A 27,709-nucleotide genomic window follows, 5' to 3' on the forward strand; every position below is an offset into this window, starting at 1 on the left:
TTTATTTTCTTCTTCACTTCATAGCATACCATTCAATTCTTTTTATTCTTGCCTTATGGTCTAAATACATAAATTTTATTGTGTATCATAATTCATAAAAGCGTATAACTTGTAATCTCTCGGTTTATTTTTCTACTACTATCTCAATTATAATCTCTGAATCTCCGTCATTATTCAAATGTATCAATATGCAAAGATATCTTACTGTAACTGTGTAAGCTTTTGTTTTTTGGTCCAAGCACTGTACTTTAATATCAAATGTGTGACAAAACAATAGCCATATTGGGCTCAAGATTTCCCATGTAGAAACATTAAGTCTAACATTATATAAATCAATTCTTGCATCCTGGACTCTCAACTTTCTGCTGGATTAATCCATTGGGGCTAGCTACCATAAAGGTCTAAACTTCCTTCAATGTAAGACCATAAAAAAAGGAACTCTTGGGCTTTGGACCTATAATGTACCCCATAACACCAACGTTCTTAGCTCTCACTCTTATTGTTATAGATTTTGCTAGAGCATAAGGTGAATTGGCACGGAAATCGAAAGTAAAAAGGATTTATGTCCGTAATGTATTTTTGAAAACATTAAAACTTAAAGAGTTAAAAAAAAATCCTTTTTTCTAGAAACACAAACCTTCACACTTTTTATTCATTAATTAGTATTGTATGATTAATTATGAACAAAACAAAGAAACTATGCAGTAAAAATTTCCTGTTGTTTAACATATTTTTCTTTAATGTCTATTAGAATAATTGATGTTCTAGCAGCGAATCATCTATGGGTTATTTGGTGCACATGTAGGATCCAGAAACTTAGCCTTAAACCATGACCTAAGTGAGCGCCGACCAAGCTCAAGCGATGATGAACAATGCTTAAACAGACATTTTTCTTTATATGGGTTGTTTAGAGTTTGTAGTAGAAGTTCAGTTCCACAACAGATTGGTCTTTGGCCTGTTTAAAATACCGTGAAAAACATTAAAAAAAAAAAACAAAAAGAGAAATTTCTCTTAATAAAGTTTAGGTAACTAGTCTCAAGTAACAAAATTTAGGCAACTAGTCTCTAGTGTGACGAGAATCCCCTTCCCTACACTCTTCGGATCTTGTTCCCATCGGTAGTTAGTTTGCAATTATTAAGATGGTTCAAAGATGACATGAATTTAAACCTATAGGCGCCTTAAGCTACACACAAATAAATCCATCTAAAGCAATTATCAACACTTCCCTAATTTTATGAATCTCATGGTTAATTATTAAATCAATTTCATATGCAGAATTCAATGAAAATTTGTGATCCATGAAACCAAACAATAGTAGTCCTAAGCGATATAATACAAGGTTTTAGGCATTCCAAGCAATGTTATGTGATTTGGAGGTCTCAGATTATTGGTACACATCATAATCTAACTACCGATTAATCAGCCAATGTAGGCAAATTGAACTCATCATCATAGACCTCACCTACATAGTCAAGACGTTGGAAATTGGAACACACTTTCAGTGAAACAATTTATTAAAGGTGAAAACTCTATCGAAGTTGTCTTTGTTGAGTCCCATGAGATGATTTGAAATATTTAACTAAATTGTTAAGACAACTGCACCTTTATGAAGTTAATAATAATTTTCCAAAAACGAGTAGTGCATTAATTACTCAGTAAAGAGAACAAGATTTAAATTCGAGGAAAAGAGGAAGAAAAGATAAGCTTAAGAGATCACTCAATTAGAAAGCAAAGCTGTTTCAAATTGAGATGATGGAATAAAACTCTCATTCTCATCAATCCTAATTACATTACTCGGTTAAATCAATTTATGAATGACAATAAAACTATATAATCTTATATAAAACTACCAAACAATCCTACAACCAGCGACAATAAGCTAACTATGCTTTTCAATTAACATCTCAAACGCCACAAACTTCAAAGTATTTCCGAGTTTTAACAATCTCATGGCTCATAAATCATCCTAGACCCTAAACCCATAAATCTTGTGGAATAAAACCAAATTGACCAGCCAATATAGACAACCATATATTAGCAATTTGCAAAAAGTTTTATGGTTCTATTCTGAAAAAGAAATTGAAGGAAAATGCGAAAAATAAAACAAAAAAATTGAAGAAGACGAGAAAGCAGAACAGTTAAAAGAGGGGAAAAGAGATAACTCAGTGATGGCAAAAGGTTTTTATGGTTCGATTCTGCCAGCAACGTTCCTCAACTACAATTTCAGAAGAGGGAGCTTTTATATCCTCATTGTCAAAACCTCTTTCCCCATTTCAAAATGAAAAAAAAAAAAAGAATGAAAGAAAATACGGAAAATAAAGCATAGAAAAGAGGAGGAAGAAGTGTAAGAGATCACTCAGGTCAGCGGGGTGGTCGACACGCAAAGCAATCTCAAGAAAGAGAGAAAGCACTGCATTCCGGTCTGTTGAGCTTGAATTTCATGGAGTCATCACCGTGACCTCCCACACATCTTTTATTGAAAAAACAAACCATAAGAAATATTTTCAAATATGAAAAAATAGTAGAATCATGAATCGGTTGTCATCAAGAAATTGTTACACATCTTATATTGAAAAAACAAGCGAGAGAAGAATCGGTAATCAACAAGAAATTGTCACAAAACTAATAATGAAAAAACCAATAAGAATTACAAAGATGATAATACAGTAGAATCATGAATCGGTTTATCAACAAGAAATTGTTAAAAGGTACCTCCTGCCTCCCACTTCCTATTAAGGCTTTCATAAGATCGGTGATGAGTGAAGATAGAGACTGAATTTATAGGAAGCAAATAGGGTTTAAGGGAGCTCTTGGGCCTCGGCCCTATGATGTAGGCCCATTAAATTGGGGCTAGAAAGAGGTCTCTGCCTTCTACGTATGCCCATTTAAAATAGGTATTATTGGGCCTCGGTCCGATAATGAACCCAATACTTTTTTGAAAAAATTCAGAAAATGGCGGTGGCCAGTGGCCAGTGGCCAGGGAGTTAACGAGTGGTGACAAGTCGCGCACGCACTTCTGGTGAGACTTGAGAGGTGTCTCTCTCTCTCTCCCGCCATTGAAGTAACTTACTGTTATCTGTATCTCACACTAAGAATTAGAATCAAAATGAGGTTGTTGTTCTCTGTCTCCGCTTCTGCTTCTGCTTCTATTTTTCTAAATCCTTCATCTCATCCACTTCATCTTCCTCAGGTGCTTCTTTCACACTTTTCACCTCTCTCTCTCTCTCTCTCTCTCTCTCTCTCTCTCCTTACCTTAATGACGCCATTTCTGTTCTCATAATTTAGGGTTCATTCATCCAACCTTGTAAGTTTCGGATTCTCTCGGAGCAGAGTCTCTGTTTGAGGCTCACAACTTTCCGTTTGAGTTGCAGGAGAAGGTACCGTAACACACAAACACTAGCACTGCTACACATTAATTATCATTATCATTCAGAAGTTGATTTTTAGCTATTATATCATTCTGAAGGTTTATTTAGTGCTAACTCTATAGATTAGAAATTTAAATGAGAATGTTATCAAGAATAGTGAATTTGGCGTGTTTGGATCTAAAAAACACAGGGGAACTTTCATATGTGCAGCCAAAAATCAAGAAGCCGAGGATGCTTTCAAGAAGACCGTCGAAATCGATATACTTATAGATATGCTTAGGGAAGCTAATCCTCACCAGGTAAACTATTTCTGTCTTTCATTTTCCTCTTCTTTTATTAGTTATTTGTTTGATTTCTTGATTGTAGCCATATTTTATGGTTCGTGATGCTTGGACTCAAATGTCATGTGTTGATAGATTTTGGATTTTGGTTTTTCAATGATGATATTGTTTTGCATCGTTATCAGCTTCAGAAAATTGTTCTTGAGAATATCCTTGCTTTCAATCCAACCTTCTGGATACGACTTGCGGCAAGGTCTGACACATGCAAGTCCGAGGATGATAAAGTACAATATTAAACTTTTCTGAATATTTCATTATTTGCTTTCTGTGCAAAATTCTTTTATTATACTACATAATTTTGTTTGTTTGTTGTTGAAATGTAGAAAGATTATGAAGAGTTGGCTGCAACTGTTATGAACGTGGTGGATCGCGTGGTTCATAAGACCAAGGTATCCCTTCATCTTCAGTTGGCCAACAATTGTTAACAAGTGATTTGACTTTCTTTCTTGGTATTTCTTCTTGTGTTGCAGGAGAAGATAGAGTCTGCCACTGATGTCCTGAAGGGTGTGCTAAAACCTGTGGTTGACAATGAAGGAGAGATTTCATGGCCTCCAAGAGATCCTCAGGGACTCACACTGATGGAAATGGTGAGTTTTGTTTTGTTTGTCACCTACCCTTTGCTGGCCTCTTTTATTGGAAGGCCTTTCTTATTCATTTTAAATTACACTGTTTTTCTGCACCTATGGATCATTATTAATATTAACGTATCAAGTTTATTAAATTTCATACTATTTGATAATCATTGATGATGGACCCAATCCTATGACATACAAGTAACCACAGCATTGATTGTCTATGCATCTTGGCAAATGATATATAAACTCTAGTTTGTCTACTTCTTAAGGTATTTTGGCTCTACCATTACTTTCAAGTGGAGTTGACAGCTGGTTAGACTGCAGATAATGTTAGCATGATACTTTCTCTGTAGAGTGCAATTGTAGTGTTTTAGAAATTCAATCCAACGCCTTTTGCCTTAAGTTTAAATTTTTCTGATGAAACATATACATCAAACAATTCATACCATATAAACATTACAGCTGTATTTTATAATGCCTTCATATCTCTTCAATTATTTAGCTGTATAACCAATGATCTATCATTTTGCTTTAAGACTCATGTTACTCAAAATCCCAATGCATCACATAACATATTTGCTTTGTTATAGTGAAGTCTTGGCTCTCTCTATTCACAGAGCGTGTTAGATGATGTTTTTTATTCTCATCAATGAAAATTAACGCTGCAATACAATTTTCACATCAATAATCATTTACTGTAATGTGCGTGAGATCTCCAGAGGCAGAGTATTATTCATCTTCAAGTTTTATGAAAAATGAATTGGACAAGACTTAAAAGAGACCAAATGACTAACAACAATAATGAACATGTTTATGTATAAGTAATTGCTATATATTGTTCTGTAATTCCAGCTGAATTGAATCAAGCATAATATTTATTTGAAAGTGAAAATTTCTCTTAAGAGTTGCATATCTACTATATATAATGGGAATAGGGAGGGATTTGGTACACAAATTTTCGTTCCTAAAATACCATTATATCCATTAAAATACTTTTTGCTAATTTAGGATTTGAACCCAAGACTTCTTGATTAGACTGAAAGATATTTACCAATTTGACTAATGTCACATTTATTATAATTTTATATATTTAATAAGTAAAAAGGTAGATCATAATACACCAGTATTTATCAGCGTTTTTTATTTATCTAATTAAATTTGAAGTTCTAATATTTAGGAGATAAGTCAAAGGGAACAAGAAGGACAGCTAGATGAGGGCTTCCTTGCTGAAGTTAATGCACAACTACGACAAGTGAGTCTTTCTTTTCACTTCTTCTGCATGTATATGTATCCGAAAGAATTTTCAATTGTCAATGGCCGTCAGAATTTTGTATAGTTTAAGTCTTCTTTTCACAACATTTTTTTGAGATTCCTTGGTAGCTTCTAGTTCTAGTAGGATATCTCTTGGGATGTTGCATATATGCTGCTTTTGTTCGGTTTCAAGAGTATCTTATATATGATACATTCATTTATCATTTCTCTGCTGAAATTACATGTGGTATCACTTTGTGAGGCTCAACCATGTATCTTGGTTGTAATATGCAGGCAAAGGAAGATGGTGATAAGCCTGGTCTTGAGGCTATGTTGCAAAAGGTTTTGCAACTTTATGCTTCAACTGTTCTCTCGAGACGAAGTTACGCTATGAAAGGTAATTTTGTATGTGATGTATCCAATGAATGAAATGATGTTTAAAATAGATTATGTACTTGATTCTTAAGTGGTAGATCCGACATTATTTTAACACTTACTAACAAAACCATTCTTATCAGAAAAATATGGCGATCACAAAGCTGATTATGGAAATGAGAGTTGGACATTAAATTTTTGTCATATTTTTGTCTTGGCTTGTTTTCCACATATTCTTGTTGATTGGCATAAATATTAAACTTTTAATCTAATTTTGAAGATTTGTGTATTCTTCTTGCAGGGAGTGAAGTTTTGAAGGATGAACAATTCCTTGAAAATATAATCCAAGGTAATAACACCCATAAACTTTATATTCTGGTGTGTGGGTGCCTGGGTGGTGTGTCTAGTTTGAAATATAGTGTTCTACTATTAATCTGCAAGTGTGGTTACTGGTTACATATATCTTATCAACCGATTTTTGGATCCTTGCAGCTCCTGAAGAAGAATGGAACAATATTTTGATCAAAGGATTGACAATTGGTGCTGGAGATATTTCACCAGAGGAGCTCGATGCTGTCGTCAAGAAACGAATTGAGCGCACTTTAATTAGAACAGTGAGACAACCATGCTTTAAAATTTCGTTATTTTCACCTGTCTTTATCTTCTTTTTGACTGATGTTACTCCTTTTCCATATCGATGCTCTTTATCATCATCATCATCATCACTGCGCACCTCTGGAAAACAAAGGAGGGAGGTTCTTACCAACAGCGGATTTTGACTGAATACCTGAAAGGCATCGAAACCAGAGCAGAAGAGATTGTTCAGGTGCTTCAGGGGAAACCATAATTGCTGACTTGGCAGTGGAATATCTTCAGTGGATCATTGTTTGCGGAGGTCATGAAGCAAGTGCATTGTGAGTTGGAGAAGTTATAGAGGTAGCAATCTACCTACACGGATCAGAATATAACTTGGCTACCATGTTTGGGTTTTGTTCAGCTGGTTACGAATATTGTAGCCAAAAATGGTATATAAAAAAAATGTAGAGAAGAAAACAAAAGAAAGTATTGTTGTGGAGTGTAGAATGTGGAATGTTTATTTGTTAGCAAATTGATATAGAGCTGTAAAGAGACAATTGTTTTGAGAGTATACCAAGCAATACAGAACTTTTTCTTTTTCTTTTGGCAATAATGACTTATGATTTGTTTAATTAAACGTCGGATCTGTCATTGTTACCGATCTATTCAAATACATGATTCAACTATATAGTATTACAGAAAAGAAAAATCCTGGATCTGCCGAGGGGGTCCTTAACTTGTACCTTTATTTCTGAAGGGGGGAAAAAAGTGGAAAAAGAAAAATTCAGTAACTACATTAATTTGGGAGCAAAATTATGTGTTTGCCTCTTTTCCCTGTGTAATGATTTGCCCATGGTAAATTAGTAATACCATTTTAATTTGCACCAGACTTGCTTACAAATTAAGCTAAAAACCACATTTGTTGCGACCGCAAGTTCCAGCTCCCTTAGGCCATAAATTACTATCTCGTGCAAGTAATTAACTTTTATTTTTTTTATTATTATTATAAGGGTAAATACCCTTTTCGACCCCTGAACATTTTAAAGTGGGACATATCGCACCTTTATCATCCAGAAATCTCTACCCGATCCTCAACTAACGACATAAGTGAACGAATCGACTCCTGTGACCGGTTGCTAACAGGTTACCTGGTTGACGTGTCATGTGGATGCTGAGGTGTCAACTGAATGTGCCACGTGTAAGTAAAATTTGTTGCAGGGACTCAAAATCCCCTCCCTGCAACTCAAACGATGTTGTTGTGTTGGGTTAATATTCCCCCATTCTTGAATGATTGAAAAGGTTTAGGGTTTGCATCTTCTGGCTATCTGAGAGGACCTGCAACGGTGGGCATGGCAAGTGCAAATTCTGGTGCTTCATGGAGTCGCGAGAGAAGATGCGGTGGGGGTGACGAGAGTTGGGGCAGTGGAATGAGTGCCGATGGAAGCATTCTGGAAGGAGCGTCGAGAAGGATGAAGAAGAAATTTGTTTCTCTAGTGTGCAATTGCAGATCATACGCCATTTTGTTCGAATCTAGAACTTCAAAAAACCCTAGGAGGCTTTTCTTTGGTTGTTCCAATTTTAAGGTAAATTTTTTGAAAATCATTTTTGTTTGGGTTGCTGTGTTATTTTGGTAACTTGTTTGAGCTGAACAATATGTATGTTTGATGTAGAACAACAGAGGACATTGCAAATACTTTGCCTGGCTAGATGAGTATGTTGCCTCTTTTTGTATTGATGAGGTGGTACAAGAGGCAGTATCGGACCCAACGAAAAAGATGGAAGAAAGAATTGCAGAGATAGAGAAGAAGATGGATGAGGTCAAAAGCAATGAGATTAACAATGGTGCTCTTAGCAGATGAAAAGTGTTTGGGCTGATCTTGTTGGGCATTGTAATAGGAAAGGGATGTAGTATAGTAACAGCTGCATAATGTTAATATGCCTTTGACATTGTAAATTTAGTGTTTTGTAATGGATTCAATGTCTGGATGTAGTAAAAGAAAAGAATGTGAAATTATAATGAACTATGTTTCTGGATTAATAAGGTTTGTTTAGTCAGTTATGAGTATTTTCTGCATTTCATGATTTGTGTGTAATTGATTGACAGAATCATGATAAACCAAATTGAAAACATAGTAAAAATGCAACCTTTTCACAAGGGTGAAGCATTGTCATTTCACAAATCCAAGCCATGTGAGGCAAAGTTTCCATCTTGGTAACACAGAAGGTACACCAGACAAAGTTTACAAAATAAAACTCACACACTATGTGAGTCCAAGTAGTTTTCCAAAAAAACATGTCCCTAAACATATGCAGTTTTTAGAATTCTTGTGCAGCAGCCAAAAAAACATAAACAGCAAGACCAACAGATAAGTCTTATAGTCTAAAATTCCTAGTTAACTAAGTCTGCTTAGGTGGCCTAAAATTTGGGATTGGAATGAACTTCAATAAGTCTGAAGAGGTTCCTCCACTTGATGCAGCAACAGTTTTCTTGGTGATGGCCTCAAGATTTTCTACTGCAAATGCTGGTTGGTGGCTTGTTTGTGGAGACAGAGGACCTGGTGGCCTAAAGGTCTTCAGCTTGGGCCTGAGTTTGGCACTTGGCTGGGCTGGTGGTGCAGGACTGGGCTAGGATGGTGGTGAGGAGTGGGCTGGGCTGTTGGTGCAGGCCTTGTCTGGGCTGGTGGTGTAGGACTTGGCTGGGCTGGTGGTGCAGGACTTGGTTGGGCTGGTTCACCTTGAGATTGCTATTCAACAACATCCAAAATAATCCAGTTAATAAGAAAAAAAATGAGTAAACAACTTAGACTGCATAGTATACTATAACATATACCACTAGAGGGGCAGATTGAGAAATTGGCATTTCCTCTTGTGGAGCATGTGGCCTCTTGGGCATCTTTTTCTTATGCTTCTTTAGCTTAGCCTATTCGAGGAATACAACAATAATATGGCAAACCATTCAGCAACAAACATACACACAACCAATGAAGACAGTAAACCTAAAGAACAAAAAGCATAGCAAAGTAAAATTCAGATATCTAACCCTAATTTCCTGTAAAGTAGGGTTCGGCCTCTGATGCATAGGTTTGTTCTGAGATTGGCCAGAAGTACCACCCTGAACAATGAGTTAAGAGTTCAATTAACTTTGGTAGTATTCCATGGCTGCAGAAAGAAAACCAAATTGTGGAAAAAATTATTCCATACCTTGTTAGTTCTCCTCCTTTTTTGTTGCCAGTTAGGATTTTTAGGTGCTCCCTTACATGTTTTGAAGTAGTAGCCAGCCTCTCTGCATTTGCTACAGGTAACCTGGAAGGTCCTTCTAACCTTGCTGCCATCAGTTGGAGCTGGAGGGGTAGCTGATTCCTTTCTCCTCTTAACTGGTCTACCAACAGATCTCACTATTTTCGATGGATCTACCTTCAGTTGGTCAGTTGGTTCCTAAAACTCCTCACTGGGTACAGGATTGATACAGATGTCATATGTCTTCCTTATTGCCTCCATAGTGAGAAATGGAGACACGAAGTCTTCAGCTGCTTTTACCCTCACTCTGGATATGGCTGCAACAGCATGAACACAAGGTACACCTACATTACAGAATTTAGCAATTATAACATCTGTCATATCTCAACAACATTTTGTCTAGCCATTTTGTTCATAATATGAACCTGTAACTCCTCACACAGTGTCAGGATTGGTTTCTCCCTAGCCTCCACAATCACTGCATTCCAAGACTCACACATATTGTTTGTCACAGCAGCGTTCTTAGGATAGTAACTGAAAAAAGCCCTACACCATACCTAAGGGTCAAACTTACTCATGTATTCCCAAGCTCCATTACTCACAGTTTTCAACCTATCCATAACAGCCTTGAACAGAACTGGAGTTGTGCTCCTAGCTGCTTCCCAAACACAACCCTTAACCTGTTTGTCCTTAAACCTCTTTCACAGTTTTTTCACATATGCAGCACACAGTTCCTATGAAATGCATTTGGCATCACCTCTTGAACTGCCCGAACAAGACCCTGCAGCATATGATATCACACATTTAATCTAACAAAACTCAACAATACATGATGCTAGCTAGTAATTATGAAACTTACTTTTTGTTGATCAGACATCAAATGCCATCCAAAGAGCATGCTTGACCCGAAATCCTCCTGAAGGCAGGTCAGAAACCATTTCCAATTATCAGTGTTCTCAACCCTGGTTACACCAAATGCAATCACAAAGACATGATTATTTGCATCCTGGGTCACTGCAGAAAGCAATTGGCCTCCATAGTAACCCTTCAGAAAACGCCCATCCAAACCGATGAGAGGCTTGCACCCATTCTTGAAGCCTTTTTTGCAAGCATCAAAACTGATATACAATCTTTGAAACAAGTTTGGCCCTTGTGGCTGGGGTAAGGTGTTCATATGTGCTGTGCTCCCGGGATTACTTTTGTGTATCTCATTCAGATAGTCCCTAAGCTTCCCAAATTGAGCCCCTTCACTGCCCAACACAGTCTCCCTAGCTTGCTTTATTGCTCGTGTAATCATCTTCCGATTCAGTTGAACATTATAGTCTTCTTTCATATGCTGCATTGCCTCCCTAGGTGTCAACTTTGATTGCGTTTTTAGTCTCAGCCCCAATTTCTCAGCCACCCATTTTTTATCAGCAAGGTTGCTGCCATAATTCCGGCCACATGTGTGCTCATTGTGGAATGTCTTGACCTCAAAAGACTTGGTAACCGAGTTCTTCGACACAAAAATCAGCTAAGGACAATCTTCCTCAACACAGGCTGCTCTAACTCTCCCCGGCTCATTTTTTAGGTACATGCAATCCCTTCCATCTTGCACAAAGACATCCTTAAGTGCCCTTTTAAATTGCTCCATAGTTGCAAACTGCATCCCTAGTCTAAACTGCACCTCTCCAAATGTTTTGCCCTCATTAAAATCTGGCCCAGAAGGGCCCCTTTCATCATCAGATGAACTGGAGTCACAAAACCCTCAGACTCGTACTCATAAACAATATCATCACCATCAAGAAATTCCTCACCAGCCTGACTTGCAACCCCCTTTTGCCCCACATTTTCCTCACTAGCTGGGCCTTCCATATTACCTAAATCCGACCCAACACAGCCTCCACTACCTGAGCCTTGGCCCAACCATGAATCTCCACTGCTAGGCCCACTTTTCCTTTTTGTATTTAGAACATGCTTCATCCTCCTCTTACCAGTATATCTCCTGGAGGCCCTTCTCTTTGCCATGGTGTTAGGTGAGCAAGACTTCCCATTTTTCTTCTTTTTAGTTTGTACATCAACAGCCTCCTCAAAACGTCAGTTTCATACCCAGGAGGAGGGGGCTTGTAAGCTTCATCTTCAGCACTCTCGTATGAATCGTAAGAGGAGGAAGAAGATTTTGAAGAATCTGTCACCGCCAAGACGTCCTCATCTTCAGATACCCATTCCTCCTCCACAGGCTCATTGTCAGTTACATCAGGGATATCCACTCCATGCTCAAAGTAAAGGTGGAACTCCTTCAGATTATGCCTCATAGTGAAGTCGCACATATTGTTGATCTCCTTATCACCATAGAGCACATGCAGACCATCCTCGAACTCAATAACAGTTGGGTCGTGCCAGTAGATTTGTTTGTATGTCAAGTACCCCAAACCCTTGAAAAGTTCCTCCAAATCCTTCTTGTTTACGAAATCAATATCTATTGGAGGAAACTTCTCTACCTTCCCGTCTAAGTAATGTAGCTTACCATTAGCTCTAACAAGCTTTTCGCCATGGTTAAACACAGGGATCACAAACACAGACATATGTAACATTTAAAAACAGTTTTACCGTAATGCACAATAATGCCACCAACATTATCATCACTATAACCACTACATACAAATTTCATTACCCGGATTACTCACTACATTTATCAACCACTAGCATTATCAAACCCTAACTAAAAACAGTGTTTCTTCTTAACCACTTTATCCATTAATCATACTAATCATCTCGACGGTAAAGCTCCTCACATCACACCCCGCATAGACATGCATGAAAATAACTACATTCTTAACTAACACAATGTGAAAAACGAAAATCTGAACTAACCTTTCACTACGTCTCACACAGTGAACGTCTATGCCCTGCACACGTTCGTCGCAGATTCGATTATCCCATACTTCCGTTCTAGCGTCGTGCAAAGATCTGGAGGGAAACAATGGTGGAAGATGAAATGTTAGGGCTTTTTAGTGAATGAATGAAAATAAGAGGGAGATTACAGTAAATGTACTTCGAAAGTGAGGGGGAATATTAACCCAACACAACGACGCCGTTTGAGTTGCAGGGAGGTGGTTTTGAGTCCCTGCAACAAATTTTACTTACACATGGCACATTCAGTTGACACCTCAGCATCCACCTGACACGTCAACCAGGTAACCTGTTAGCAACCGGTCACAGGGGTCGATTTGTTCACTTATGTCGTTGGTTGAGGATCGGGTAGAGATTTCTGGATGATAAAGGTGCGATATGTCCCACTTTAAAATGTTCAGGGCCGAAAAGGGTATTTACGCTTATTATAAACACACTTACTTGACTAGTGTGTAGTCATAGAGTTATGTGTAACTTTGAGGTTGGTCCAAATGCGCTTTAATTTGCACTGCAGTAAGCAAATAAAATGAATTTTCGAAACTATACAAAAATACAAATAGCCATCAAATATAAATTGGTACTAAATAAAAATTCCATTCCATTCTCTTCATCTCTCTTTTCTCCCCCTTCTTCTTTTGAGAGCTTTGTCTTCGAAAATTAACAGATCTCATCTGAAACAAGATCACTGAATATTCTCTCTCTACATATATATGAGCTCACTTGTGTCGGTGAACTTGATTTTCGATTCATTGATTTCACCGTTCTAATCAGATCTGAGGTAAATTCCATGTTTCATCACTCCCACATTGCATTCCCCGAAAGAATTCAATACAGTAACGATTCCATGCGCTTAGATTCCAATTTTTCTTTCCTTTTTAGTCTGATCTGTAACGAAAATGTGATTATTATGCTGATATTCACATTCTGAGGTTCAATTGCGATGCAAAACATACGCTTTTTGTTCTTTTTTTTTTCCTCTGTGTGTGTGATTGTGGGAAGTGTTGTTTCGGGATGGGATCAGAATTGAGCTTATGGTTTTGCGAGATTCTTATTCTTTTTGTCTTCGTTTAATCCCGTTTTAGTTTTATTGGATTGTGCTGCAGTGGGCACGAAAGAGTGCTTTGTGATTAAGGGGGAAGAAGAAGATGTTGACCAAGTTCGAGACCAAGAGTAACAGAGTGAAGGGGCTTAGTTTCCACAGCAAGAGGCCCTGGATCCTTGCGAGTCTTCACAGTGGTGTGATCCAACTATGGGATTACCGCATGGGAACCCTCATCGACAGGTTTGACGAGCATGATGGCCCCGTTAGAGGTGTTCATTTCCACAATTCTCAGCCTCTCTTTGTCTCCGGAGGTAACCTCGCCATTTCACAGCCATTGCTTTTTTTGATACGCAAGTGGCCATTGTGTTGTTTGTGCCATTGATTTGTTCTATTGACTGCTTAATACTCTCATTTGTGCATTGATCCCAACTGATCCATTGATTGTGCATCCGCTACTGTGGATATTCATTGTTAGTCTGCATATATCTATGCAAGGGTAGTCAACTATGGAAACATAATCTAGGTTATGTTGTACTCATCTAAATTATATTAGGATCCACTCAAACATTTCTGCTAGGCAATCTATTTAAGTTTTAGAAAGCGTTTTTGTGTGTGTTTGTGTAGATCTATGGTAATAAGTATGATTCTAGTATCCATGCTGATAATCTCATTATCTCTTTGCCTGTTAATCTTTGGTTGCCCCATGGTGTTTATACAATGAGTAGTACGAATGAGGGGTACACTTTGAAATGTTTCGAGATTTGTTTTTGGCTGTAATTTATATTAAAAGGAAATATCTTTGGTGTAATTGAGATTATCTGGATCTGTTAACTTAGTAACTAATCCGTTCTTTTAAACTAAGCTGTGTGCCATTGGTTGGGTTTAAATGTGATTTTTCCTGCACTTATGTTTGTCACTTGATAAAGAAGGGAAGGGAATTTGGTGTATTATGTTGTTAAGAAAAGAAAAAATATTTTGTTACTTGTAGAAGGGGGAGGGTTCATATTATTTGCTGCTTATTCGTGTTTCTTTTTTTTGGGACAGGGGACGATTACAAGATTAAAGTTTGGAACTACAAGCTGCATAGATGTTTGTTCACTCTTCTAGGACACCTTGATTATATTCGCACTGTGCAATTTCATCATGAGAACCCGTGGATTGTGAGTGCCAGTGATGATCAGACTATTCGCATATGGAACTGGCAATCACGAACATGTATATCTGTCCTAACGGGGCATAATCATTATGTTATGTGTGCTTCATTCCATCCAAAAGAAGATATTGTTGTGTCAGCCTCTCTGGATCAGACTGTTCGCGTTTGGGATATTGGTTCTCTCAAAAGGAAGGCTGGGCCTCCTTCAGATGATATATTGCGTTTGAGTCAGATGAACACGGATCTTTTTGGTGGTGTTGATGCAGTTGTTAAATATGTGTTGGAAGGTCATGATCGGGGAGTCAACTGGGCTGCTTTTCATCCTACACTTCCTCTCATTGTCTCTGGAGCTGATGACCGACAAGTGAAACTTTGGAGGATGAATGGTAAAACTGAAGCCTAGTTATTTTCTTTTTATGTTGTCCTGAATAACAACCGAGTGGTAGTATTTGTGACTTCCTATTTTACATACATACTATAGTTGAGCTGCCCTAGGCTTTCATATACTATACTCTTGATGCCATTCTGGTTATTAAAAAAATTAGCATATCAATGTTCAGTGCTGGCAGCAAAAATGCATCATAAAATATATTTCTTGTGTGCATTAACTTTTGTAGTAGCTGGTTAACCAAGAAGAGAAAGTATTTGCTGTCGTCTTGCACTTTTCATTAATAAAATTTATGTTTTCTGTTCAGATACTAAGGCATGGGAAGTGGATACTCTGCGTGGGCACATGAATAATGTTTCATGTGTTATGTTCCATGCCAAACAGGACATCATTGTATCAAATTCTGAAGATAAAAGTATTCGAGTATGGGATGCGACAAAGCGCACTGGAATTCAAACCTTCCGGAGAGAGCATGATCGATTTTGGATTCTTGCAACACATCCTGAAATGAATCTGTTGGCTGCTGGTCATGACAGTGGAATGATTGTCTTTAAACTGGAGAGAGAAAGGCCTGCTTTTGCAGTTAGTGGTGATTGTTTGTTCTATGCAAAAGACCGGTTTTTGCGTTACTATGAATTTTCAACACAGAGAGAGACACAAGTTCTTACAATTCGACGACCTGGTTCTTTAACTCTGAATCAAAGTCCGAAGACTCTTTCCTATAGCGCGTCTGAAAATGCAGTTCTTCTCTGTTCAGATGTGGAGGGTGGGTCTTATGAGTTGTATACCATATCCAAGGATGGCGCATTTATTGGTAGGGGCGATATGCAAGAGCCAAAGAAAGGTCTTGGTGGATCAGCTGTCTTTGTGGCTAGGAATAGGTTTGCGGTGCTCGACAAAACCAGCAATCAAGTCCTAGTTAAAAATCTGAAGAATGAGCTTGTTAAAAAGAGCGCTCTGCCAATTGCCACGGATGCCATATTTTATGCTGGAACAGGCAACTTGTTGTGTAGGTCAGAGGATAGGGTTTTTATATTTGATCTTCAGCAGAGGCTTGTTATTGGGGATCTTCAGACCCCTTTTATCAAGTATGTTGTCTGGTCTAATGACATGGAAAGTGTTGCCTTGCTCAGCAAACATGCCATTGTCATTGCAAGCAAGAAGCTTGTTCACCAATGCACCCTCCATGAGACAATCCGCGTGAAAAGTGGAGCATGGGATGAAAATGGCATTTTTATTTACACAACATTAAATCATATCAAGTACTGTCTTCCTAATGGCGATAGCGGGATAATAAAAACACTGGATGTCCCAATATATATCACAAAAGTTGTTGGAAACACCATATTCTGCTTGGGTCGGGATGGGAAAAACAGAGCTATAGCTATTGATGCGACTGAATATATCTTTAAGCTCTCTCTCTTGAAGAAAAGATATGACCATGTTATGAACATGATAAAGAACTCCCAGCTTTGTGGGCAGGCTATGATTGCATATCTACAGCAGAAAGGGTTTCCTGAAGTTGCCCTCCATTTTGTGAAAGATGAGAGAATTCGGTTCAATTTGGCTTTAGAGAGTGGGAACATTCAAATTGCCGTTGCATCAGCCACTGCAATTGATGAGAAAGATCACTGGTATCGATTAGGGGTTGAAGCTCTTCGACAAGGAAATGCTGGTATAGTAGAATATGCATACCAGAGGACCAAAAATTTTGAGAGATTGTCTTTCCTTTATCTCATTACTGGTAATGTGGAGAAACTTGCAAAGATGTTGAAAATTGCCGAAGTCAAGAACGATGTGATGGGCCAGTTTCACAATGCCTTATATATGGGTGATGTCCGAGAGCGTGTTAAGATTTTGGAGAATGTGGGTCATTTGCATCTGGCATACATCACTGCCAAAGTCCATGGACTACATGATGTTGCTGAAAGGCTTGCAGCTGAACTGGGGGATGATCTTCCATCTTTGCCCGAGGGGAAAAAACCATCTCTCTTGATGCCACCATCACCTGTAATAACCAGTGGTGATTGGCCCCTTCTTAGGGTGATGCGAGGCATATTTGAAGGTGGCTTTAGCAATATAGAGAACGATGCTGAAGAAGAAGAGTATGAAGCTGCTGATGGTGATTGGGGAGAGGAGCTTGATATGGTTGATGTGGATGGCATACAAAATGGAGACATCTCTGCAATTTTGGATGATGGAGAGCCAGGTGAAGAGGATGATGGAGAAGGTGGATGGGAGCTGGAAGATCTGGAGCTTCCCCCTGAAGCTGAAACTCCAAAAGCTTCTGGTACTCGATCTTCAGTTTTCGTGGCCCCAACACCTGGTATGCCAGTTAGCCAGATATGGATTCAGAAATCATCTCTTGCAGCTGATCATGCAGCCGCCGGCAATTTTGATACGGCAATGAGGTTACTGAACAGGCAACTTGGAATAAAGAACTTCACTCCCTTGAGATCCATTTTCCTTGATCTTCATACTAGCAGCCACTCCTATCTGCGTGCCTTCTCATCTGCCCCAGTTATATCACTTGCTGTTGAAAGAGGTTGGAGCGAGTCGTCTAGTCCAAATGTGAGAGGCCCACCTGCACTGCCGTTCAAACTGTCTCAATTAGATGAAAAGCTCAAAGCTGGTTATAAATCAACTACAGCAGGGAAATTCACCGAGGCCCTAAAGACATTTACCAGTATCCTTCATACAATTCCTTTGATTGTCGTTGAGTCGAGGAGGGAAGTTGATGATGTGAAGGAATTGATTATTATAGTCAAAGAATATGTTTTGGGTCTGCAAATGGAGCTAAAGAGAAGGGAAATTAAGGACAATCCAGCTCGTCAGCAGGAGCTTGCCGCATATTTTACCCATTGCAATCTCCAGACACCTCATTTGAGGCTAGCTTTGCTTAATGCAATGACTGTCTGCTACAAGGCAAAGAACCTTGCCACAGCTGCCAACTTTGCGAGGAGGCTGCTCGAGACCAATCCTACTGTCGAAAACCATGCCAAGACAGCACGGCAAGTTCTGGGAGCTGCAGAAAAGAACATGACCGATACCACACAGTTGAATTATGATTTCAGAAACCCATTTGTGGTTTGTGGTGCAACTTATGTGCCAATTTACCGCGGACAGAAGGATGTTTCTTGTCCGTATTGCACTGCACGCTTTGTGCTGAGCCAGGAGGGTCAGCTATGCACTGTGTGTGACCTTGCAGTTGTAGGGGCCGATGCTTCTGGATTGCTCTGTTCTCCTTCCCAGATACGTTGATGAACTCGCTGGAACGGAAGCACTTTGTTCAGTTTTTGTTTCAGGTCAATTTTCAACAACAGATACTAGTCCCTATTGTTCAATTAATATAATTCCTTGTAGAAGCTAAAAGAAGTTGTTTGTGTATGTTTCTTCGTTTCTCTGTCTTATTTTTCATGGTTTTCTTTTTTAATTCTTTTTTACTCTTCGCCAAATATAAGGGGATGATGGAGAAAAAGCCTATCAATATTTTGGGCATGTGAATTTTTCATTCATGTACTCTGCTGAATTAATTTTTAGGTTGAGTTGGATATCGCTACATTTTGAGGCCTTAATAAGTATTATATGTCTATTCAGTATTCATTATTATTTTCTTTTATTTTCATCTTTTCCTCTTTTTTGTTTTTTAGGCTTTGGCATATTTTCATTTGAGGCTTCACCCAAAATCTCCCCCTTGTTGAATTTGATAACAATCAACAATTAGGTGTATATTTTGGGTAGATAACTATTATATTTTCACCAAGAAGTAGGTGTATTTTCACAATTAAAAAAAATACTTAGTTATTGATTATTAGGGTTGTTGTAAACTTGTAATTGATATTAGCTATTAGTCCCTAATTTAGTTATTGTTATCGTTTTCAAATGACTTTTTTTGTAAGTACACCATTGTCCATACATTAAAGAAGTAACGAGTTATGTTATTATAATGTTATATAGTTAACAATTTTATAACTAATTTGTAGCTATATATGAAAAAAGAAAAAGCTAACTAATCAAATATATTTTAAGCAGAGTGAAAATAAAATTTTTAATTGCATTTTTATATTAGATAGTTCGAATTATGTTATATGATTCAAAATTCTATAGTCAATATATAACTAAACAAAAAACAAAGAAATTAATACCAAAAAAAAAAAAAACAAAGAAATTACCTAACAATATATATTTCAAGAGTAAAAATAGCATCATTAGCTACAACCTTAATATATAGTCGTCAAATTAAATCTTTCTATACTTTATTGTACCGACCTTTGTATTCTTGTATTGATATAGATATAGATTTTATTATATAAAATAAGTCATCCACATTAGTATAAATATTAGTATATTTTGAGAGACAAATATCAGGAATTAATATTTTATTTCTATACTATTAAAATTTATTATTTAAAATATAAACTAAATATTAACTAAAAATAATAAATTTTATTAATTATATAATATTTTTAAAAAAATTAGCTATCCACATTAGTAATTGAACCAGAGTTAAAAAATCCCTCCGGCAGTATTTATGAAGCCCCCGGCTTAAAGATAAATATTTTTAGGGTAAAATATTAAATTGGTCTCTTACGAACTTTGGACATAATTCTGTTTTAGTTCTTAAATTTTAAAGTATTCTATTTGAATCTAAAAAAGTTTTATTTAGTTTCAATGTAGTCTCACCGTAGGTCAAAGTTAAATAATTAAAGGAATATTCTACATGACAACAGTACAAAAACAATGTCGATAATCTGGAGCACAAGTATATGCTCAAGAGGCACAAAATCAATCGTGTATGCATTAATACTTTTATTTGTAATTCTTCTTACAATTTAAATGAAATATTTTCTAGAACTAAAGAGAATAATAAATAAATATATTGATACATCAACAGTTGATTTTGTGTTTCTAAAATTTGTACTTGTTCTTCAGATTATCAACTTTGTTTTTGTACGGCTGTACCTCATGGTGAGATTATATTGAAACTCAATAAATTTTTTTTAATTCAAACAGAACACTTTAGATTTTAAGAACCAAAATAGAATTACGCCCAAATATAAAGAACAATTTAGTCCTTTACTTTTTTTTATAATAGAGATAACAATTAAAATGATCCTTCAGTTTTAATTCAATAATTAAAATATCTTTTTAGTTTTTAAAATAATTAAAATGGTCCATCAATTTTAAACTACAGATTAAATTGTCTCTCCATCAATCACTATGTTAAGGTCATTAACAAAAATTTATGTGACACATTAATTTTTACACCGATAGAAATAACAATTAAAATAGTCCCTCAACTTTAATTCGATATTCAAATTGGTCTCCTAGTTTTAAATATATAATCAAAATAGTTTCTTAAATTTTAAACCGTGAATTAAAATAATTCCTCCCTCAAATTTACATATGAGAATTATTTTAATTATCAGAGTTAAAACACTAAGGAAAATAATTCCCTCCTCCTGACTTAAAGCCATTTTTCTGAACTAGAGACCAAACTTCTATTATACTCTTTCTTGTCATAATAATTTTTCTATTTTATTTTTAATTTTTTAAAAGAAAACTAATGTATTTAAATAATAAGATTGGAATGATACTATAGAGTATAGACTATAGAGCCTACAAAACTTTCCAGCTAAATTTCATTTTTATTTCTTTCCTTCATAATTTTCCCGTGAGACGAGGAAGGAAGGAAGAAAGTGCCTGAAAGTCAATAAAAGTCCTCTCTTCAGAGCTGGGACTTGGGAGGCACGTTTGATTGAATAATGGTTGACACAAATGTTTTATTTCTTTTAAATTTTGAGAAAAACAAATGTTTATATTTTCTGAGTAAATAGTACTATATTTAAATAATTATTAAATACGTAAAGGGACTAAAATTAGGGCCAAATATTATAATAAAATAATATTATAAAATATTTTACACAAAATTATCTAATTAACAAAATGGAATAGTTATTATTGTATTTTTTATTAAAAAATAAAAATAATAAATTGGTAACCACTTGGCAAATTTTCATTGGTTGAACCACGTTGTCACCTTGTTCCACATGACAAAATAATCTTGTAGAAGAAGCAAAGCTTTTTATATAAAAAATTAAAAAACACAACATACATCACACAATCACAACCCAATCCAAAAAACTACTCACCTTAGTTTAAGTTTCCCACTCCAAATCCAAATCAAAACAGAGAAAAGAAAGAGGGTTATTGTGATAACAATGGAAAACCAATCATCATCTTCATTTTCGTCTTTGATGGAGATGCAGTTCCTTATCCTTGATCAAGTTCGGTTTTGGATGTGAATGAAGATACCCTTTCGCAGTGGAACTCGTTGATCTCTTTGATGTTGAAGAAGAATGTGGTAATATTGTTGATGATGGGTTCAATTACGCTGATTCTTCCCCCATATCTTACCCTAATGTTGACCCAATTGAAGGAATTGGCAATTTTATCCCTCGTCGTGACGTTGTTGATCATGATCACGGTCATCATGATAATAACAACGATGATGATGAGGTTGAAGGTGTTGACGACGAAGATGATGAAGATGATGATGATGGGTATGACTTGGATGATGAGCTTGTTCCTTGGAATGTCGGGAACAGGTTTGAGAGGCAGAGGATGAGGAAATTAGGGAAAAGGGCATGTTCGAAAATGAACAATTCAAAGAGGAACCCTTATTTGTACACAAGACCAGGGTGTGTGCGTGGTAAGCATGGTTTAGGTCTTAAGCACACTTACTAATTATCGATCCAATTTGCTAATTGGAGGGCTCTTCAATAATTAGGGCTTTGAATTGGGTTGCTGGTTTCTCTAGTTAGTTTAACTATTTAGATTTTAGTTGAACTGTTGCTTAGTTTGTATTTATTTGAATATTTATGGCTGTGTTGTTTAGGATTAGGTATGTATTATGTAAATGAATTTCTTTAACGTGGATACCATTTTCTAAATGTATATCTTTATTTTATGTTTTGTTAAGGGATTCAATTGAGATCCATCTCTGATCCGCAGGCAATAACACTCTGTGTTCATGAATGTGAATGTGAATGTGTACGCCCTTTTTCTAATTCAGATACTACTATTAGTTTGATATTTGCAAGCATTGTTGGTAAACAAACATTGAATCTATAACTATGAGGTGATATTTTCACCAATGGCGAATTTAGTTTGGGTTAATAATCTCAAAATGATCACATTCTCAATCCTTTAATCTCATGGAATGGATTAATGGAATACTCTGCCTGCATAGTGCTTAGTTTGAAGGGAACATGTTATCAAGGATGAAGACTTTTTATGTGATATATTGAGCCCACGGGAATATAGAAGAAAAATGGAAAGCATTTCTATATAAATAAATGAATCATATATCTCTTAAAAATAGTTCTTTATAAATAAGAGGTTTTGAGTTGATCTCAAATATCCAAGACACAGAAGTCTCACTTTCCGAACAAGAAGCAGGATGATCATTGATGTAAACAGCTTATTCATCTGTATTCTATGTATTATGTAATTATTATATTTATTTTATTTAGGAATATTTTCAAAACTATATTTTTATGAGCAAGTTTGTAAAAGATGAATATTGCGGATTCTACAAAAGTTAATTTTATTTTTTATTGTTTTATAATTAGAGTAAAGTATCGTTTTTGTCTTTGGGGATAAGTCTCAAAGTTGTCCGAAATGTTTCGATCGTTCTATATTTAAGTCCATAACATTTCAAAATTGACTCAATGTTGTTCTGCCATTAAGGATCCGTTAACAGAATTGATGGCGGGACAAAATTGAGACGATTTTGAAACGTTAGGGACTTAAATAGGACGGAAACGTTAGGGACAAAAACAATATATAAAAATAAATTTTAATTTAATTTTATCTTTCAATAATATTAATTTTTTAATGTACATAGTATTTAATTATTTTTTAATTACATCTAAATAAATTATACTTAATCATATTATTTTTATTTTAAATAAATTTATTTTTATAATTTTAAAAAATTTTGATACATTAGAGACAAAAGGTATAATTTATATTTTATTGTATATATATTATTTTTTCTGCAAGTTTATATACTAGTAATTCTACAAACATTTCATGATAACTAAATCTTTAAGAGTAAAATTATAAAAAATAATTTATTTAAAATAAAAGTAATATGATTAAGTGTAATTTTCTTAGATGTGATTAAAAAGTAATTGAATACTATGTATAGTAAAAAATTGATATTATTGAAGGATAAAATTAAAATTTATTTCTATGTATCATTTTTGTCCCCAATGTTTTTGTCATATTTAAGTCTCTAACGTTTCAAAATCGTCTCAATTTTGTCCTGTCATTAATTTTATTAACGGATCTCTAACGGTAGAGTCAATTTTAAAACGTTAGGACTTAAATAGGACAATTAAAACGTAGGAACAACTTTAAAATTTATTTCAAATATTAAGACAAAAACAATATTTTACTTTTTATAATTATTAAAACATGTACCAAATATATTAAAAATTTAATAATTTAATGACATCTAAACTAACCCTTAGAACTAAAGGATGGGACTGTTTCTTAGTTTCTTAATTATTTACACCGAAAAGTTTCTGATATTTTATACATTCATTTTCATATTACAGCAATTAGCAATAGACATTCTTCAGTAGAAGTAGTTGTACGGGATTATGAATATAGTCCCTTTAGGGAATGGGAAGATGATTAGTAGTATTTTTTTTTTTTAATAATAATAATGAGAAGAAGGAGTAATTCACAAGTAACAAATATGCCAAGTGTAAGCCGTCACGGAATGATGTTATGATGGAGACTACGGCACCGTCATTGAGAAGTAACAGCGTTAGTGTATGGTTGGTTATTTGGTTAACTGTTTCGGAGAGATGATATAAATTAAATTTTAAAATTTATAAAACTTTAAATATCATGCAAATATAAATTAAATTAAAAAATAATAGACATATAATATCAAGGATGAATATATCATTTTTAATTTTGTTTATTAAAGTATATTATTATTATTATTATTATTATTATTATTATTATTATTATTATTATTATTATCATTATTATCAGAGCAAGTAGTGGTAAGTACACCTAAAATCTTATTCTGCTCTATTCTATCTAAAAATTAGTGCTGATAAAAATTCGCTTAACATCCTGTCCCAATTGAATAAGAATGGAATAAATACTCGTAAATTTTGTGTTGTCTTCTTTTTTTATCACAAAAATGTATGTTTATTGTCCTAGAGTGATATGTATTTGTGTTTGTTCACATCCATCAACATAAAATTGATTTCCAAATGACGATTTTCTCAAAGCTAATTTGACATCATAATATTTTCGTTGCATAATGTAAAGCAAGACTAGATGTTGTTGTAAAATAAAAGATATATAAAATAAATATGTATAAATAGAAGATTCTAGTATTAAAATAATTAGTTTAATAATAATTTATATATATATAATAATATTATATGTTGTAATGTATATATATATATACAAAGATAGAAAGGAATATAAAAAGTAAATAGAGAGAGAATTGCATAAGTATATATATAAAGATAGAAAGGAATATAAAAAGAAAAGAGAGATAGAATAACATTTGCTTTTATTTTATTATTGTTTTTCACTTGTGTATAATATTCAGAGGCTTAAACCTATTTATATATGTACATGAGTAGCTTTTCAAGATCATATTAAATAATAGTCATCCTTGAGAAAGTACACCTCATGGAAAATGGGCATCCACGTAAGGTGTGATAGTATCCTTATCACAACACTCCCCCTTGGATGACCATTTAGGATTATTGTCTCGTTAAAACCTTACTAAAGAAAAATCCAGTGAGAAAAAACCTTAGTGAAGGAAAAAGAGTACAACATCCTTTAGTGATGGGGACTGCCTCATTAAAAACCTTGTCAAGACAAACCCAATGGGAAAAAAACCTGACCAAGGAAAAAAGAGTACAGTCTCCCCCTCTTGCCGACATCATTTAATGTCTTGAAAACGGCGCATTCCAATCTCATGTACCAATCTTTCAAAGGAAGATTTTGGGAGTGACTTTGTAAATAAATCTGTCAGATTGTCACTTGAGCGGATCTGTTGGACATCAATTGTCCCTTGATTTTGAAGATAATGAGTGAAGAAGAATTTGGGAGAAATATGCTTTGTTCTATCACCTTTGATGTATCCACCCTTAAGTTGAGCAATGCATGCTGTATTATCTTCAAACAGGACAGTTGGAGCTATCTTATGATCAATCAGTCCACATGATAACATAATATATTGAATCAGACTCCTCAGCCAAAAACACTCGCGACTAGCTTCATGAATTGCTAGTATTTCAGCATGATTAGAGAAGGTTGCTGCTATAGTCTGTTTCGTGGACCTCCATGATATAGCTGTACTCCCATATGTAAACAGGTATCCTGTTTGAGATCTCCCTTTATGTGGATCAGACAAGTATCCGGCATCTGCATAGCCAACTAGTTGTGACTTGGATCTATAGGGATAAAACAACCCCATATCAATCGTTCCATGAAGATATCGAAAGATCTGTTTGATTTCACTCCAATGTCTTCTGGTTGGAGAGGAACTATATCTTGCTAGTAAATTCACCGCGAATGATATGTCAGGTCGCGTATTATTAGCAATATACATTAGTGCTCCAATGGCACTAAGATATGGTACTTCAGGACCAAGGATATCTTCATTCTCTTATTTAAGACGAAATTGATCCTTTTTCACATCCAAAGATCTTACGATCATTGTGGTACTCAAAGGATGTGACTTATCCATATAAAATCTCTTCAAGATCTTCTCTGTGTATGTCGCTTGAGGAATAAAGATCCCATTCTTTGTATGCTCGATCTACAGGTCGAGACAAAATTTAGTCTTTCCAAGATCTTTCATCTCAAACTCTTCTTTCAGAGTTTTTATAATCGTTGGAATCTCTTCAGGAGTTCCAATGATATTTAAATCATCAACGTACACAGCAATTATAATGAATCCAGATACAGATTTCTTTATGAAAACACATGGACAGATATCATCATTCTTGAATCCATTTTTGGCCAGATACTCAGTAAGACGATTATACCACATTCGTCCAGATTGCTTCAGACCATATAAAGATCTTTGCAATTTGACTGAGTATAACCCTTGCGAATATTCATTGGATGGTTTAGATATCTTTAGTCCTTCAGGGACTTTCATATAGATATCCCGATCTAATGAGCCGTATAAGTAGGCTATTACCACATCCATTAAATGCATATGCAGTTTATGATATGCAGATAAACTGACCAAATAACACAATGTTATCGCATCCACTACAGGGGAATACGTTTCTTCATAATCTATACCGGGCCTTTGTGAAAAACCTTGTGCCACAAGTCGGGCTTTATAGCGCACAACTTCATTTTTCTCATTTTGTTTTCTCACAAATACCCACTTATATCCAACAGGTTTTACATCTTCAGGTGTACGGACTACAGGTCCAAAGACTTCACGTTTTGCAAGTGAGTCTAATTCAGCCTTCATGGCTTCTTTCTATTTTGGCCAATCATTCCTTTGTCGACATTCTTCGATTGATCTTGGCTCAAGATCCTTACTTTCATGCATGATATCTAATGCCACATTATATGCAAATATTTCATTGACAATTGTCTTATTTCGGTCCCATTTCTCTCCTGTAAAGACATAATTTATCGAGATCTCGTCATTTTCACAATTTTCAGGTACCTGAACGTCTTCTGGCGTTATATCAGAATTTGGGACAACTACAGGTGTCTCTACTATGTCTTTTTCAACAGGAATATTATTTACCTATTTTCTCTTTCAAGGATTTTTGTCTTTGGAACCGACAGGCCTGCCACGCTTCTGGCGTGAATTTGCTTCAGTGGCTACTTGTCCTACTGGGACATCAATTTGAATTGGGGCATTTTTCGCTGGTATATAAGATTTAGTTATCCTCTTTGTACCGGAAAATGCATCAGGCAAATCATTTGCTATTCATTGCAAATGTATAATCTTTTGAACTTCCAGTTCACATTGCTCTGATCGAGGATCTAAATGCATCAATGATGATGCATTCCAGTTAAGCTCCTTTTCAGGAAGCTTATTATCTCCCCTTAATGTTAGAAATTTTGATTCATCAAAATGACAATCCACAAACAGGGCTTTAAATACATCTCCAGTTTGTATCTCAAGATACCTCAATATAGAGGGAGAATCATATCCAACATATATTCCCAATTTTCTTTGGGGTCCCATTTTGGTACGATTAGGTGGTGCAATGGGAACATATATCGCAGACCCAAATATTCTTAAATGGGAAATATTTGGCTGCTGGCCAAAAGCTAATTGCATAGGAGAGAATTGATGATAACTCGTTGGCCTCAAACGAATAAGTGCTGCGGCATGTAAAATAGCATACCCCCAAACCGAGGTTGGGAGATTTGTTCTCATAAGCAAGGGTCTAGCAATTAATTGGAGGCGCTTAATAAGTGA

General features: G+C 35.6%; 2 protein-coding genes, 1 long non-coding RNA gene, 3 other non-coding genes and 1 pseudogene across 8 annotated transcripts; 3 read left to right on the forward strand and 4 right to left on the reverse strand.

Annotated features, from left to right (window-relative positions):
- Nucleotides 1-1,372: 1,372 nt before the first annotated feature.
- On the reverse strand, nucleotides 1,373-1,461 carry LOC112793553 (small nucleolar RNA SNORD34). Its single transcript, XR_003198244.1, has one exon. It is a non-coding gene; the product is annotated as a small nucleolar RNA SNORD34 (small nucleolar RNA).
- A 260-nt stretch (nucleotides 1,462-1,721) lies between these two features.
- Nucleotides 1,722-2,785, reverse strand: LOC112789156 (uncharacterized). Its single transcript, XR_003196171.2, has 2 exons — nucleotides 2,713-2,785; nucleotides 1,722-2,470 (listed from the first exon to the last, which is right to left on the reverse strand). It is a non-coding gene; the product is annotated as an uncharacterized lncRNA (long non-coding RNA).
- LOC112793718 (small nucleolar RNA R30/Z108) lies at nucleotides 2,159-2,261 on the reverse strand. Its single transcript, XR_003198417.1, has one exon. It is a non-coding gene; the product is annotated as a small nucleolar RNA R30/Z108 (small nucleolar RNA).
- On the reverse strand, nucleotides 2,351-2,460 carry LOC112793573 (small nucleolar RNA Z107/R87). Its single transcript, XR_003198268.1, has one exon. It is a non-coding gene; the product is annotated as a small nucleolar RNA Z107/R87 (small nucleolar RNA).
- Nucleotides 2,786-2,953: 168 nt separating the features above from the next.
- Nucleotides 2,954-7,099, forward strand: LOC112789157 (uncharacterized). 2 transcript variants are annotated; one of them, XM_025830929.3, is made up of 11 exons: nucleotides 2,954-3,190; nucleotides 3,286-3,377; nucleotides 3,559-3,667; nucleotides 3,835-3,933; nucleotides 4,033-4,098; nucleotides 4,180-4,296; nucleotides 5,462-5,536; nucleotides 5,830-5,932; nucleotides 6,212-6,259; nucleotides 6,403-6,524; nucleotides 6,659-7,099. In XM_025830929.3, the coding sequence occupies exons 1-11, from the start codon at nucleotides 3,107-3,109 to the stop codon at nucleotides 6,755-6,757; spliced, it is 1,014 nt and encodes a 337-aa protein (XP_025686714.1). In that variant the 5' UTR covers nucleotides 2,954-3,106; the 3' UTR covers nucleotides 6,758-7,099. The 2 variants fall into 2 exon arrangements, with proteins under 2 accessions (XP_025686714.1, XP_025686715.1); XM_025830930.3 differs by lacking the exon at nucleotides 4,033-4,098 and having other exon boundaries at nucleotides 2,958-3,190.
- A 5,971-nt stretch (nucleotides 7,100-13,070) lies between these two features.
- Nucleotides 13,071-18,801, forward strand: LOC112789158 (coatomer subunit alpha-1). 2 transcript variants are annotated; one of them, XM_025830932.3, is made up of 4 exons: nucleotides 13,071-13,393; nucleotides 13,698-13,968; nucleotides 14,702-15,196; nucleotides 15,506-18,801. In XM_025830932.3, exons 2-4 carry the CDS (start codon nucleotides 13,761-13,763, stop codon nucleotides 18,457-18,459), a joined length of 3,657 nt encoding a protein of 1,218 aa, XP_025686717.1. In that variant the 5' UTR covers nucleotides 13,071-13,393; nucleotides 13,698-13,760; the 3' UTR covers nucleotides 18,460-18,801. The 2 variants fall into 2 exon arrangements, with proteins under 2 accessions (XP_025686717.1, XP_025686716.1); XM_025830931.3 differs by having other exon boundaries at nucleotides 13,086-13,393; nucleotides 13,719-13,968.
- A 2,499-nt stretch (nucleotides 18,802-21,300) lies between these two features.
- On the forward strand, nucleotides 21,301-22,151 carry LOC112789159 (uncharacterized; annotated as a pseudogene).
- The last annotated feature ends 5,558 nt before the right edge of the window (nucleotides 22,152-27,709 follow it).

The sequence above is a fragment of the Arachis hypogaea genome, chromosome 3, assembly GCF_003086295.3.
Source record: "Arachis hypogaea cultivar Tifrunner chromosome 3, arahy.Tifrunner.gnm2.J5K5, whole genome shotgun sequence".
In the NCBI taxonomy this organism is placed as follows: Eukaryota; Viridiplantae; Streptophyta; class Magnoliopsida; order Fabales; family Fabaceae; genus Arachis; species Arachis hypogaea.

Coding starts and splice junctions, on each gene's coding strand:
- LOC112789157 (XM_025830929.3), top strand. CDS start 3,107: ATGAGGTTGTTGTTCTCTGTCTCCGCTTCTGCTTCTGCTTCTATTTTT. Junction 3,668..3,834: donor GGGAAGCTAATCCTCACCAG/GTAAACTATTTC, acceptor CATCGTTATCAG/CTTCAGAAAATTGTTCTTGA. Junction 4,297..5,461: donor GACTCACACTGATGGAAATG/GTGAGTTTTGTT, acceptor TCTAATATTTAG/GAGATAAGTCAAAGGGAACA.
- LOC112789158 (XM_025830932.3), top strand. CDS start 13,761: ATGTTGACCAAGTTCGAGACCAAGAGTAACAGAGTGAAGGGGCTTAGT. Junction 13,969..14,701: donor GCCTCTCTTTGTCTCCGGAG/GTAACCTCGCCA, acceptor TTTTTGGGACAG/GGGACGATTACAAGATTAAA. Junction 15,197..15,505: donor GAAACTTTGGAGGATGAATG/GTAAAACTGAAG, acceptor TTTTCTGTTCAG/ATACTAAGGCATGGGAAGTG.